Source organism: Oxyura jamaicensis, chromosome 8 (genome assembly GCF_011077185.1).
Source record: "Oxyura jamaicensis isolate SHBP4307 breed ruddy duck chromosome 8, BPBGC_Ojam_1.0, whole genome shotgun sequence".
Taxonomy (NCBI): Eukaryota; Metazoa; Chordata; class Aves; order Anseriformes; family Anatidae; genus Oxyura; species Oxyura jamaicensis.
This window is the reverse complement of record NC_048900.1, coordinates 1,700,682-1,714,379: the sequence shown is the minus strand read 5'-3', so window position 1 is coordinate 1,714,379 and position 13,698 is coordinate 1,700,682. Positions and strand designations below refer to the sequence as shown.

The 13,698-nt window shown below is 40.2% G+C and overlaps 1 protein-coding gene across 3 annotated transcripts in view; it reads left to right on the top strand.

The window, feature by feature from the left end:
* Window positions 1-13,456, top strand: part of CNN3 (calponin 3) — a 59,164-nt gene extending 45,708 nt beyond the window's left edge. For all 3 annotated transcript variants that reach the window (XM_035332674.1, XM_035332675.1, XM_035332676.1), the window contains 6 exons: window positions 7,741-7,862; window positions 8,290-8,356; window positions 9,837-9,974; window positions 10,858-10,974; window positions 11,724-11,870; window positions 12,346-13,456. In XM_035332674.1, coding sequence (XP_035188565.1) covers window positions 7,741-7,862; window positions 8,290-8,356; window positions 9,837-9,974; window positions 10,858-10,974; window positions 11,724-11,870; window positions 12,346-12,693 — 939 coding nt within the window. In that variant the 3' untranslated portion in view covers window positions 12,694-13,456. The remainder of the gene's footprint in view (window positions 1-7,740; window positions 7,863-8,289; window positions 8,357-9,836; window positions 9,975-10,857; window positions 10,975-11,723; window positions 11,871-12,345) is intronic.
* The last annotated feature ends 242 nt before the right edge of the window (window positions 13,457-13,698 follow it).

The window sequence follows — 13,698 nt, the reverse complement described above, 5'->3', positions numbered from 1 at the left end:
TGTGGGATCAATACTGTCCCAACTGAGAAGAAACTTTACATTCTGGTGCTTTTTGTGCAGTGAAGACTGCCATGGTTTCAAATAATAGGTAGTGAATATTACTGAAACCATGTTCTGCAAAGAATTCAAACTATTCAGAAATACACAGAGTAAACAGTACAATGCAAATGGATTCGGTATCAAGAATAATAATGTACGGTGACAGGACCAGATCATAGAATCATAAAATGGTTGGGGTTGGAAGGGGCCTTAAAGCCTACCTGGTTCCAACCCCCTGCCATGGGCAGGGACACCTCCCACCAGACCAGGTGTACTGGGTCTGGCCAGTACCACCACACCAGGTTGCTCGCAGCCCCATCCAGCCTGGCCTTGAACACTTCCCAGGACAGGGCATTCACAGCTTCTCTGGGCAGCCTGTTCCAGTGCCTCACCACCCTCTGAGTAAAGAATCTCTTCCCAATATCCAATCTAAACCTACCATTTTAGTTTAAAGCTATTACTCCTTGGACTATCGTGTTGCTGCAGTTGGAAGTAGGAGCTGATCAATGAGAACAGGAGTTACAAGCCAGAACTCTGTGACTGTGACAAGAAATGATAGTGTGAACTCGAGGGGAAAAAACTGTGAAAACAAATGTCAGTGTGAGAGAGCTGCAGTAACCCAGCTGCACGAAATGGGGTAGATCCAGTCAGTATTCAGGATGGATGGACACGAGTCTGAGTTAGAGCGTTCTGAGGGAAGCGATGGTAGCATCTTTCTCTTGACTGGCTTGTAAGCTGTCACAAAACCGTACTGGACAGCCAAGGAAGAGAACACACAGTTCTTCCAGCCTGCTGCTCTGGCAGCAAAAGCCCATCGTGACTACAGGTATCTTGTCTGTAAGATGGCTTGGAAACTGTGAGGCATGGCTTCACACAGCTTCCACTTGTGCAGGTGGAAACAATGCCAGGAAATTTGGATTAATTCTCATCCATTCCTCTTTTAAGGTTTGTGGTCTAAATTATGATTTACAGAGAAAACAGTGAAATGTGGGTGAGTTACCAACTATGCTACAAACAAACAAACAAAAAACACTCTTTAATATTAAGCAAAATGGATACAGCTGCAAAAGTTTTGTGCTAGATAGTGTAGTGTGCTACAGTGAGCTCTTAACATTAGCGTTACACACTGTTTCCTGCCTTTCTGTACAAGTCCATAATGGGAGAAGAAAACTGTGTGTTCAGACAGCAGGGCATGCTTAACGGTGGCTTGCATTTTGTACTGTACCTTCCCATTTATTTTTCATCTGGCTTTCTGCATTTCTTTTTACATTTGGGTTTCTCATTGCACAAATATGCATCCTGTGACATCTGTTTGTGCATGGAGCCCTGGTCAACATACATAAACTTAACAGGGAATTTTAATTTGTCCTTATGGTGAAAGTTCATCAGGGTGGTAGCTCAAATGACAAAAGGCTCCACTTGATGGTGAGCTTGGTGCTGTCACTCCCTCTTCTGCCCCACCTTCAGTAAAACCGAACCTCTGTAGTTTCCCACTGTCTAAGATTCTTTGTCTCATTTTAAAGGTTACACTCTTTTATTCTACAACTAAACCACTTCGTTGACAGACTTCCTTGCTCCAACTAGAAGCGTTGTGCCAAGAAATACCGATCATGTCCTTATGTTACTCTCCCTTAGCCCTAAGTTTAGACATGTACAATAATCAATTTACACTCTCAACCACAAAGTTTTAACTCAGTTGTATAAAAAGTAAATCCAAACAAACTGAAAAAAGTGGGGATTTGAAACGTGTTCTGGAACAACAGGCAATGAGCACAACAGGGCAGTTCAGGTGCGAGGAGCAGACATGCTGCAGAATAGTTTGGGATTAGCCTTCTAGACTGCCTCACTCCCGCTTCGACAAGCACATGCTCTTAGGGTTAAAACTTCTGACCAACGATCAGTTTTTCAGCTGTTTTCTGGTACTTCAAATACAGCATGCTGCGTGCTAAAGGCCTGACTCCTGCTTCGGGGGCGTGAGGCCTGAACTGTAACTCAAAAGTTCCAAAAGAAGGAAGAGTTGTTGGCAGATGTAACACGATAGGGAACTTTGAAAGGTTCATCTTTTATAACTGTTCTTTTTAACTTGCTAAATGCTGTGTTTGTTAGTCGTAGTGACTTGTAAAAAGGTATGCAGCGTGTTTAAACCTTTTCCTGAGATTCCGTTACAGTATTTTTCCAGAGCAGCAGCAAGATAGCTGAACTCAAACTGGAGATTCGGCATACGCATAGCCTGTAACGTGCCGTGTGCATGTAATTTGGAAAAGATTAGTATAAACGGACAAATGAAAGTCCATATGAGATCATTTATGGTGTGAAATACGTGTTAACATTATCACTCAAACTCAGCACCCTACAGGCAGTAACTTCCGTGATCTGCCCACGGTAAGGATAAGGTCACGTTTGTTTCAAGGAATCCATACACTTGATAAAAACAGTGATGATGATTTCTCTTGTACTAAGGATGGAGGGAAGGTTTTTTTTTTTTTTTTACACTGTAAGAGGTCCCAAATGGGAAAGTCCTACCTGAACAGAACAAGATGTGAGGATCAGAGAGAGTTCAAGAATCCTGAATTCTCTGTTTGCCAAGATAAGCATATTATAAGCAAGCATGGATAGCATGAAATGCTGCAGTAAGTCTATCAACGTATACCATCCCCAAAGAATATTTCATTGTACATCTAAGTACTGTGAAGTTTCTAGAGGAATCAAATTTAACCCAAGGATTTTAGCCTAAGGCATATGCATTGGCATAAATGTACATATCCTGATGCCTAGTATTATATGCATGTGACATTCAACGATGAAACTTGGCATTTCAAATGGGAATTGCTAGTAAAAGTAAGAGCTGACCTACTGGTACCCCAGGTTCTAAAGCTGAGTCTGCTCCTTCCGCTCCAGAAAGACAAAACAAAACTAGGAAACAAAAGCTAAAAAAAAAAAAAAAAAACCTCCACCTTTAAGAGTGCATCAGTTTTAGGTTATAAAAGATAATGTGTTTTAAGTTGTGTGTCATTGAAGATTACTATATGGAAGAGATTTTAGCTACATTTCATACTGTGTTAGTAAAACTGTTTTTGTTTTTTTTTTTTTCCTGTTTCTGTGCATCATTAACGAGGCAGTCTTCTATCCTGGCTCTATAAGACAAGATTGTATACAGGACAGACCGTGTACAGCAGCAGCACATAAGCATCTGAAACGGCTTCTGATAAATTCAAATCCTTTAATAAAATGTTAACATTGTATGACTGCATGTGAAGCTCAAGAAGACAAATTTAATGTCTGTGATCTCAACCACTACAAAAGAGTCAAGCTCAAAATGTTCTTTTAAAGCATGGAGAAGTTTTCCAGATTTTGACCTTCCCCAAAAATTCAGATACAGCTGGAATGTTTTGCAGAGATGCAACTAACTCAAGTATTTTATATAGCTCTATTTGAAAAGGAGAACTTTTAATCAGAAAAGTTGTCTTCAATTGTCAAAGTATTTTTTCTCTGCTGAAAATGAAGACAGCTCTTCCATATTATGAACTTTACTAACAGTCAGGAGCTTGTAAAAGGCAAGTAACGTGTTCTTGTTTCCTCCCACAACCATAGAGCACCTACGATTTTCACCACTTGCATAAATTTAGTTTCCTTTCAGAGAGATTTCTTTGAAATCTGTATCTCAGAAGTAACAAGAACAGTAGGATTTATAGCTTTATACCTTTCAAGAATTATCAGAACAAAGTAAACAACTTATATTAATAGTTGGTTTCCTGCTGTTTTTAACCCAGATTTTAAATTTTTATATCCATTGCTACAATTGGATCTTTTCTATAGTGTTCTGAATGGTACCTTTTTTCAGTGGCACCGGTGATGAACAATTTGAATTAAGTTGCTTAGCTACTGCTATCATCTTCACTAGACAGTGCTTTCTTTTTTGTGAATATAAGTTTTAAGCATCTTCCATCAAAGTTAGTACTTTAAAAAGAATCAAATGTTGGCATGTTGATAAGCAGTAATGGAAAAAGCCATAAAGTTTTTCATTTATATTAAAGCTTCCAACTTTCCCCTCACAGATAGCAATCAAAGGAAAACTGGAACAACTGATAGTGATAGACATGTGGAAAATATGAAGTATTCAACAGTTTGGTGTTACATAACTTCTAATTGTGTCACTGGGAGTAAAAAAAAAAAAAGAGCTAACAATTCAAAGCAAACATAATACTTTGCTCCTGGTACCTGACCCAGGCTCTTCCTGCTTAACTCCTTCTTGTCACATGTTTAAGATTCTAAAGTTTCTGTGTCTTTGCCTTTCAGATAGTTTCTCTGAAAGTTATACTTAATCTATCACCACTCTTTACTTTCTGTAACCTAGTTGCCCACCAGTTCAAGTACATCAAAACCTTTGCCATATTTAAGTCAAACCACACAGTACTTACTGAAGATAATGCAGAAAGTTTTCAGATTTAATAGCAATGCTTTCAACGCCAAAAATGCAAGTTTCCTCACGTGTTTAAACATTTATTTCCTATCTGTATTTAAGCAGAGGAGCGATATCCCCGAGACTCTTTAAAACCTCTTGAAAAACTGAAGGTTTTAACACATGTGAAAGTACTCCAATATAAAGTAAATATTTAAGAGACATGATAAAATTCCATCTGACTACTTCCAAGTTACCCAAGCAGTGGGGGCAGTGATGCAATATTCATCTCGGTTCTAATCTCATATGTGGAATGTGCTTTGCATTAAATGAGGAAAAATGTTACCTTTCTTTTTCCTTTATATACTTGCAAAGAAAGACTGAAATAGCCACACATGTAGAAGCATTTGGTGGTACTCTGTCTAGTAGACTTCTCTATGTATTTATTGTAAACAGGGGGAGGGAGATGAGTGATCTTTGAAGCGTGTCCCTCAATGGCACGATTACCAACTTTTCTATAACCTCGTTTACTTTGCACTGGCAATTTTTTTATTCTTTTAAAAGGAAACTGAGTTGTAGAAAGACAACTCCAGCTGTACTCCAGACCCTTCCAGCTGCAGGATGGCTGACCTATCACTTAGCATTGCCTTTAAGCTACAGTGAAACAAGCTGCCTGAATTTTGAGGTAGCATAACGTTTGTTACCTGTCTAAGTCTAACTAAAGAATAGTGGAAGAGAGCATAAACCCCTCTCTGAACCCCTGTGCATGTAGGAGCTGAGATTTTCATGTCGTGTGAACCGTCAGCACAGAAGCAGCCCGCCTGCACAGTGCACTCCCCTACCCGGAATTGGGAGCAGGCCGCGTGCTGGCCTGCCGACAAGTTCTGGCCTCTGCTGAGCTGGGCATGTCGGCGTATTGCCTACGGCACATCTCGTCTGTACGTCTAACTTCAGATTTGGTCTGTGCGCTTCTGTAGGTTCTTTAACATGTAATAATGTGATGCCACGTTTTGGTCTTTGGGAGTGTTTTGGGCTCTTTCTCCTTTGCCCGGATACTCGGACGCACACACACAATATGACAGATTCAGTTGTTTCTGAGGCTGCAGCTCCTCTGTGAGTCTGGCACAACTCAAGCAGCTTGTTCAGATGTTACTAGGGAGACAGACCCAGGGTGTGATCACACAATCCTGGTTTCCATAGGAATCAAAAATAGCCATGAAAAGTCGTTTGTAAGCTAACCACCAGGTCAGGAAGGAGAAAGACAATAACCTACTTCCTCATACACCATTTTCAAGACAATTAACCTTTCTGGTAGGCCTTCAAAAGGGGCTACTCTCCTTCCTATTATTAGGTTCACTGAATAACGTGGTAGCACTGAGTCTTGGGTTAAACTTAAAAAAAGGGACAAGAGGAGTACTTCTTAGAAAAAGAAAAAAAAAGACAAATGTGGTGGCTTCTAACATGATGCTGTGAACTTAGCAGCTAGCTTTTCTAGACAACTTCTCAGCTATATAATATCTGAAAGGTATGATTAAAGAAAGTCATTTTCCTCACACTAAGCAGGATAACCAGAGCTTTTTTCCTTTTTTCTCCAATAAGAGAGAGCGCTTGATTATTTTAGACCACCATTGGTCTAAGCACTGAGGTACTTACTGTCTTGTGCAGAACGCTGCGGAGTTTCATGTATTAATCAATAAGGGAATTACCCTGATCTGTAACTAAGGCACCAGAGCAGCACTATTACAAATAGTTTAAGGAAAATAACTATTACTCACCCTAGTTTCTGAAGTAAAGCCAGAGATACGGGAATTTTCCATTCCCCTTAGAAGAAAAATAGAGAACAACATACTGTAATTTTTTAGTTTGGTCAGTTTGGAGTTGGGGATTGCTAACGCTAGCCAAAGTGCAGTAATTTCCTCTCTCCCAGTAATTCAGATAGATTGGAATTATAATGTCCTGCACCATAAAATGGTTGCTAATACCTAGTCTTAGCCTTTCTGGGATGGTGTCTGTATGCACGAAGTATGAAACTTACATTTTGGCCTGAAGGTTAGTGGCTTTGCCTGAGTTTCCTGTTAGGAATCTGTAAGGGACCGGAGGCCGGGCGAGGTGTCAGTGAGGAGTGCTGCAGGCACCCCTGTGCTCGCCCATCACTCAGTCGTTGTGGCAGCTCCCTCATCCCGTCCTGCTCACTGACCCACGTGGGACAACTTGCAATGCAGGTGGAAAAGCGTTGCCAACCTCCGCACTAGGGAGGTTGGTTATGCCCTAAAATCCCGTGCTCGGTTCACTTGTTCTGTTTGCAGAGAAAGTAGCAAGTTATAGTACTAAGGATTGCTTCCACTGAGGTAATCCCTTCTCTCCAGCTTGCCCCAATGCTTTTCAGCATCACCTGTGAAGAGCAGGGATGGGGAGAGAGCTTGCACCCTGCTGGCTGCGCAGTTGAAGCGTGCTGGTTCGCATCGACTTCTAGTGAGCGCGGCATAAGCTGACACGCTGAGTGGTGAACTCCGAGCATCTGGAAAAGGCGTTGAAGTCACCTTGCTATCAACTCTTGGCCTCTGTTTGGTGCCTTGAACTTCCAAGACCAGGCTTTCTCTCTCTACCATAATAGTGCACTAACTTTGCAATTAAGACATGAGATCACAGCTTATTCCATCCGAGTCTTCCAGCAAACCCAAAGACAAGAGGAATAGCAGGGATACTGACTCTTAACTTGGGGGGGGGGGGGAGGAAATGCCACACACAGCCCCCAGATTTCCTCGCAAGGTAGCTCTGAATGTTGTAGCAACAAGGGGAAAAGCTAACAAGCCATTTCCATTAGTCATAATCTAGGTAAAGAAGTGAATCCACCATAATCTTCTGGTAAATAACATCAGATCCATTATGCTAAAGTTCCCATCTGGAAGTCTGTGTTGGAGCAGCACTACTGATGCTGTGGCAGTTAAAAACTCTTACTTCCATAAAACATTATTTTACTTTTTACTTGCTGCTGAGGTACAACTTAGATGTAAAATATTTTTTTCAAAAAAGTCCTTATTCCTCCATAGCTATCAAAAGACTGTTCACAAGTTCTAGCAAATCTTACAGTAGAAATCTTACTGTTAGAAGTGCTTTAAAGGACTATTTCCAAATAAACATTTAGTAAAGCCATTATAGTAGAAGGAATAAAGACGTATCTGTAGCCTGATAACTAAAATACCGTACTAAATAAATGCTATGGCTTACTCTTTGAAACAGGTTTGGGAGAAAGACTTGCAGTTTTCTCTCGTGATATAACTTTATAATTGCTTCTCTTACAGATAGCTCTCAAGTATGATCCCCAGATAGAAGAAGACCTGCGTAACTGGATAGAAGAAGTTACAGGACTGAGCATTGGTGCAAACTTTCAGCTGGGACTAAAAGACGGCATCATCTTATGCGAGTAAGCACTAAGTAACCTTATTTTTAGCAATTTTCCACATTTGCAGAACTAAAGAGGGACTTTCTGAAGATTCCCTTCAAACACATCAACAATGACAGTCAAAGATAGCAGACGGTAGGGTGGGAGATAGCTTCTTTGAAATTGTGGAGGAGAATGAGAAATCTCCTCTATACTTCAGCAAAGATATCTAACTATTTCTAAATTTAACAATGAAGCTCTTTTCTATGATAATGAAATGGCACACGACAATAATGACTTGTCTGTTAGACTTGTTAGACCTGAGGCACTCTGTATAAATCAAAAAACTAACCATTTTGATTAAACTAATGCAACTAATAAAGTATGAGTGAAAATATTATATGCCTGCACAGATGGTATAAGGATGAGATTTATTGTTTAAGCATTTCCCTTTTTTTCACCTCCCCAGGCTTATAAATAAGCTGCAGCCAGGATCAGTGAAGAAAATTAATCAATCAAAACTAAATTGGCACCAGGTAAAACAACAGAATAAAACCCCAAAACTACACCTCTAACCCCTCCAACCCCAAAACAGTTCTTTTGTATTAACAAATTTCCTCTGAATATCTACACCTTAAATCTTCATAGCATCAAGTTTTGTGTATGTGTAGCAAGATAGACACACAGCAGTTGAGATCACTGCATACATGGAGAGCATTCAACAGGAGAAATTCTAATAACTGAGATATCTCATAAGTGGCAGTTAACTATGCATATTTAATAGTAACGCTTCAGCTGTTAAATTAAGTTTTAAATGGCGAATGAACATAGAGCAACATAGCAAGGCTTTTTCCAAGTTTAAAACTGACAACACCTGTCCTTCCGTCTGTCTTTCTCTCCCCGCCCCGCGCCCCCCCCCCCCCCCAGAAAAAAAAAGGAGAAAAAAAAGCTTTTTAACCCAACAACAACTAGAGTATTCCATCCAGGCAGTGCTGTAAGGCCCCGAGGTCAACAGCGTGGCTGTACCAGGACATTTGAGGTCACCATACAAAGCATCCTCCTGAGAAGGCAGCTGGGGGACACAGGGGAGGAAAAGGACCCAAACAGTCTCAGAGGAAGTAGTTGTGTAACAAAACTCAGAAGATACATGGTGCAAACTACAGTGTGTACTTGAGTTCAGTATATCCAGATTGGATTTCATATGGGTGGTCTACCAAACACTTTTTTTTTTAATCCACAAGAGACTATCAACAGCACCATGCTTTTAGGGCAGGCGTTGGAAAGGTTGCTGGTTAGAGCTGGCTGCCTGTACTGATGCTGGATCGAGCTCAACACTGCTGTGTCAGCTTCTTATTTTTATTGGTACCAAACACTAATAAATGCAGAGGAGGATTTTATTTTTTATTTAAGTTTTAATCTCTTGTGATTCCAAAAGGAAAGATAAGTTTCAGTATTCACTTATGTACTCCCTGTTACTTACTTTCTGTTTTCTACAGCACACAGTGCTAAAAACTAGTAGTAAAACCCAAAAGCTTGTCTGGATTTTTTCCAGTAGGTGGATCAAGATAATAGTTTCAGACCAAGTTTAGTGTTCGTACTGATCACATAGTTAAGTTTTTGATTCTTTTACTCAAAATTATCAATTGCTAAAGTCAAGCAGCATCAACATTTAAATAAGTTCTTCCTATTTGAAGGTTTTGAATTTGATTTTCTCTTGGGACACAGTTGAATTTTGTCATTACAACCCCCCTCTAACAGATATTCGCTGACAGAGAAATGCTAGACTAGACAAACCCTTAAACTGATTTCAGAAGTCAACATTAAAACTACAGAAAGTAATCTCAAACTCCCCATTAGTCACTCTTAACCAGGCCAGCTGTTTTGACAGACTTCACAAGGCAAAGAATGTGTGTAAAGACAAAACCAACACCAAAAAGCTGTGAAGTTATGTAAACTAGTTACTTAGTTTCTGAACTGAAACTGAACAAAAAAATGGCTTTTTTTGTTTCTGTTTAGCTGGAGAACATTGGGAATTTTATCAAAGCTATTCAAGTCTACGGCATGAAGCCACATGATATTTTTGAAGCAAATGATCTTTTTGAAAATGGGAACATGACTCAAGTACAGACTACCCTCGTGGCATTAGCGGGTCTGGTAAGTATTTGTACCCCTGGCATTGGTAGAAATCCACATGCCAGTCAAGATACTCCCTTGCCACTCATTTAAATACAGAAAACAGCATCCAGCCTGTCAGGAGGCGATAGATACTATCTACTAGATAGTTGCTCTTGAGATAGCTGTGTCTTCATTCCTTGAGCAAAGGCTGAAATGATGTTTTTTCCAGTGAGATCTTATAGTGGCCTTCCAGTAACCCAAAGGGGGCCTACAGGAAAGCTGGGGGACTCTGTCAGAGAGTGTAGTCATAGGACAAGGAGTAATGGCTTTAGACTGAAACAGGGTAGATTTAGACTAGATATTAGGAAGAAATTCTTCACTCAGAGGGTGGTGAGGCACTGGAACAGGCTGCCCAGAGAAGCTGTGAATGCCCTATCCTGGGAGGTGCTCAAGGCCAGGCTGGATGGGGCTGCGAGCAACCTGGTCTGGTGGGAGGTGTCCCTGCCCATGGCAGGGGGTTGGAACTAGGTGGGCTTTAAGGCCCCTTCCAACCCCAACCATTCTATGTTTCTTGACTGCAGATACACAGAACCAGGCAATATCACAAGAGAACATTAATGCCTGCAGATTGTCCTTCTCACTGTGACAAAAGATACTTAGCTTGGGATTGCCACCTTCAATTGGTGATGGGAACAGTTATCTCCTCCCACCCACAATACAGAGAGTTTCTCATACAAGTTAATCCTGCTTGTGGCATCATTTGAGAGACCAGAGGATCAGGAACAGAGGCAGCCTGCCTTTCAGCCAAGGTCTCCGTATGATATCAATTTCAGTAGCAGAAACTATATTTTTAATAAATACTTCAAGTAGCAGAAACTATACTTAATACTAAATACTCCTATTTTCCTTCCCCCCTAAATAGGCAAAAACCAAAGGTTTTCATACTACAATTGATATTGGTGTCAAATACGCAGAGAAACAAGCACGAAGTTTTGATGCAGGAAAACTAAAAGCTGGTCAAAGTGTAATTGGCCTGCAGGTAAGTAAGAAATTAATGTTTGCAGATACTCTTGAGAACAGGTTTCTTGTTTTGATTAACTGATTTATTCTGTATGCAAAAATAAAAATGAAAAAGCTGCAGTTAGAATATGTTCTTATCATGGAGGAGGTGTGAGGTTTTAATTCCTGTAAGCAGTTGATTGCCTTTCTGTGCTCATGTGACTGTCTGGAAGTATTTTCTGCTTGTTCTAAATCTGCACTAAGGGTAATGAAAAGAGTAGCTAATATTATCAGTATTATCTTTGTCCCCAACAGCGGCTTTAAAATTAGTAGGAGTCTTTGGCTATCAAAAGCTCCTTATATGGTAGAGGATTTTTTTTTCTCCCCCCTCTCCCTCCACTTTCCATACTAGTCATAAAACCCAAAATAACTGACATAAAATCCTAAAATTCCTGTGGTAAACAAGTTGTGGCAGTGAAATTGAATCTTTACTGTCCAGAGTAGAAGCCGGTTATTACATTTTGATGCATACGTTCATTTCTAACTGCATATGCAGCTGGGTAAATGCCAGTCACTGAAACGCGTTAGGAGGACAGTTGCTTTATTTTGAAACTCAGTATGGAGAAAGGGTAATTCATTACAGGTAGTGGTCAAGCTACATGAGAAAAGCATGCATTGAAATTACTTTTTCTGTCAGCCATCAATTACCAACTGTATGTTTCCTTGCAATAATGCTTGCTGTACAAATAGACCTCTTACTCTGTCTACCTCTTCCTTCTCCCCATAAAGATGGGCACCAATAAGTGCGCCAGCCAGGCAGGCATGACTGCTTATGGGACTAGACGACACCTCTATGATCCAAAAATGCAAACTGACAAGCCATTTGACCAGACAACGATTAGCCTACAGATGGGCACTAACAAAGGAGCCAGTCAGGTAAGGAGGACTGCGTGTGGTATTTCTAGAACAGAGCTCCCAGCCTGGGAGAGTCTGCAGGATGGACAAGTGAGTTCCATGGAGTAATTTAAGAACTTCAATTTCTTATTATTAACCAGTGTGTTCTGTGCTGAAAAATCTTCAAGCATAAAGGTGACCTGGTGCTTTTGGAATTTTCTGCTGGCTGTGTTGTATCAGGAGAAGGCAGTAACTTCATTTCCAGTACTAACTAGACAGACACAAGAAAAAGAAATTACTTCCTGGGCGCTCCCTCAGTTCAAACAGTATATTCTTTCCAAAGAGGGAAAAGTCCCTTTCAGCAGGGACTTTCTTCCTAGTGAACACGTGTGCTGTTCTGTTGTACTTAAGTTTTTACTTTCTAGCACTTCCAGTAAGTCATACAAGTTGTAATCATAAACCCTGTAACCGCAGCTCCTGACCTTCTAATTGAACCTCTACAATCCTGTTTCACTAGGCTGGTATGCTGGCACCAGGTACCAGAAGAGACATCTACGATCAGAAGCACATATTGCAACCTGTGGATAACTCAACTATTTCATTACAAATGGGTACCAACAAAGTAGCTTCACAGAAGGGAATGAGTGTGTATGGGCTTGGACGGCAAGTGTACGACCCCAAGTACTGTGCTGCACCCACAGAACCTGTCATTCATAATGGCAGCCAAGGAACAGGAACTAACGGGTCTGAAATCAGCGATAGCGATTATCAGGCAGAATACCCAGATGACTATCATGGAGAGTACCAAGATGACTATCAAAGAGATTACCATGGTCAGTACAGTGACCAAGGCATTGATTATTAGATTTGCATCAAAAGTTCAGTATTAGTCCATTATTTTATTCAGTAAGAACGAAACTAGCCTTGTGGAATTGTTACCTGTCTTTCCTACACACTATGCTTAATGTACCTAAAGAAATACTGCCTTACGTACATTCCTTTTTCCTTTCTCTTCCCTTTTCCTGTCTAGTTGCCTTTAGTGCTGTAACAGTTGTAGTCTACAGCATAAACAGTAACTGCATATGAAGTAAAAAGGAATACTGTGAAAGGGGGAGTGCTCTCGTACAGCCAGGCCTTCTAATAAGAAGCTATGCATTTTCACAATCTACTCAAGTAGGTTTACATACCACGTTAAGCCTTCATTTGACATATTTACAGCTTTTCTGTTTTCCAGATGAGATAAAAGAATTTAATGCTTAAAATTACATACGGTCTTTGCCAATTAAGTTTAAAGACATCACACTAGTGATTTAAATATCATTACTATGTTTCTACGGTATTGTTTGCTAATGGTAAGTCCTGCATTAGACATAAGTGTGCATTCGTGATCGTGTATTCATTCCATTATCTACACTGACCAAACTCATAGAAATAGTTGTCTTACTAAAAAGGGAGCTTGTACAAAGTCTTGAGCCAACAGAAGTCCCATGTTTGATGGTGCATTTACCTTTTATTGTGCCATAATATATCCATGTAGAAATGCTTTTTCTTCCTTGAACTGTATTTATTGCCACTTCTCAAACTGATCCCAGTGTATTTTTATAAATAAATATTTTTTCTTAAAGGTACGTAGAAGATTCTGCCTCATTTGTTACGCTACCGTTATTAAAGAATAGATGGCAAAAATTATTCCCAAATCGCCATCACCCTTGCCTCTGTTAAGGGCAATGTAAAATTGCTGTCTGCTGCTGTCAAGTTCTTTATTTTCCATGGGATTTAATCTAACAACCTTGTAAAAATCTCTTGTGAGTGAGTGACAGTGACTTAACAGGAAAGGAATGTAGCTCCTTTACAGCAGAGTTCACTTCCC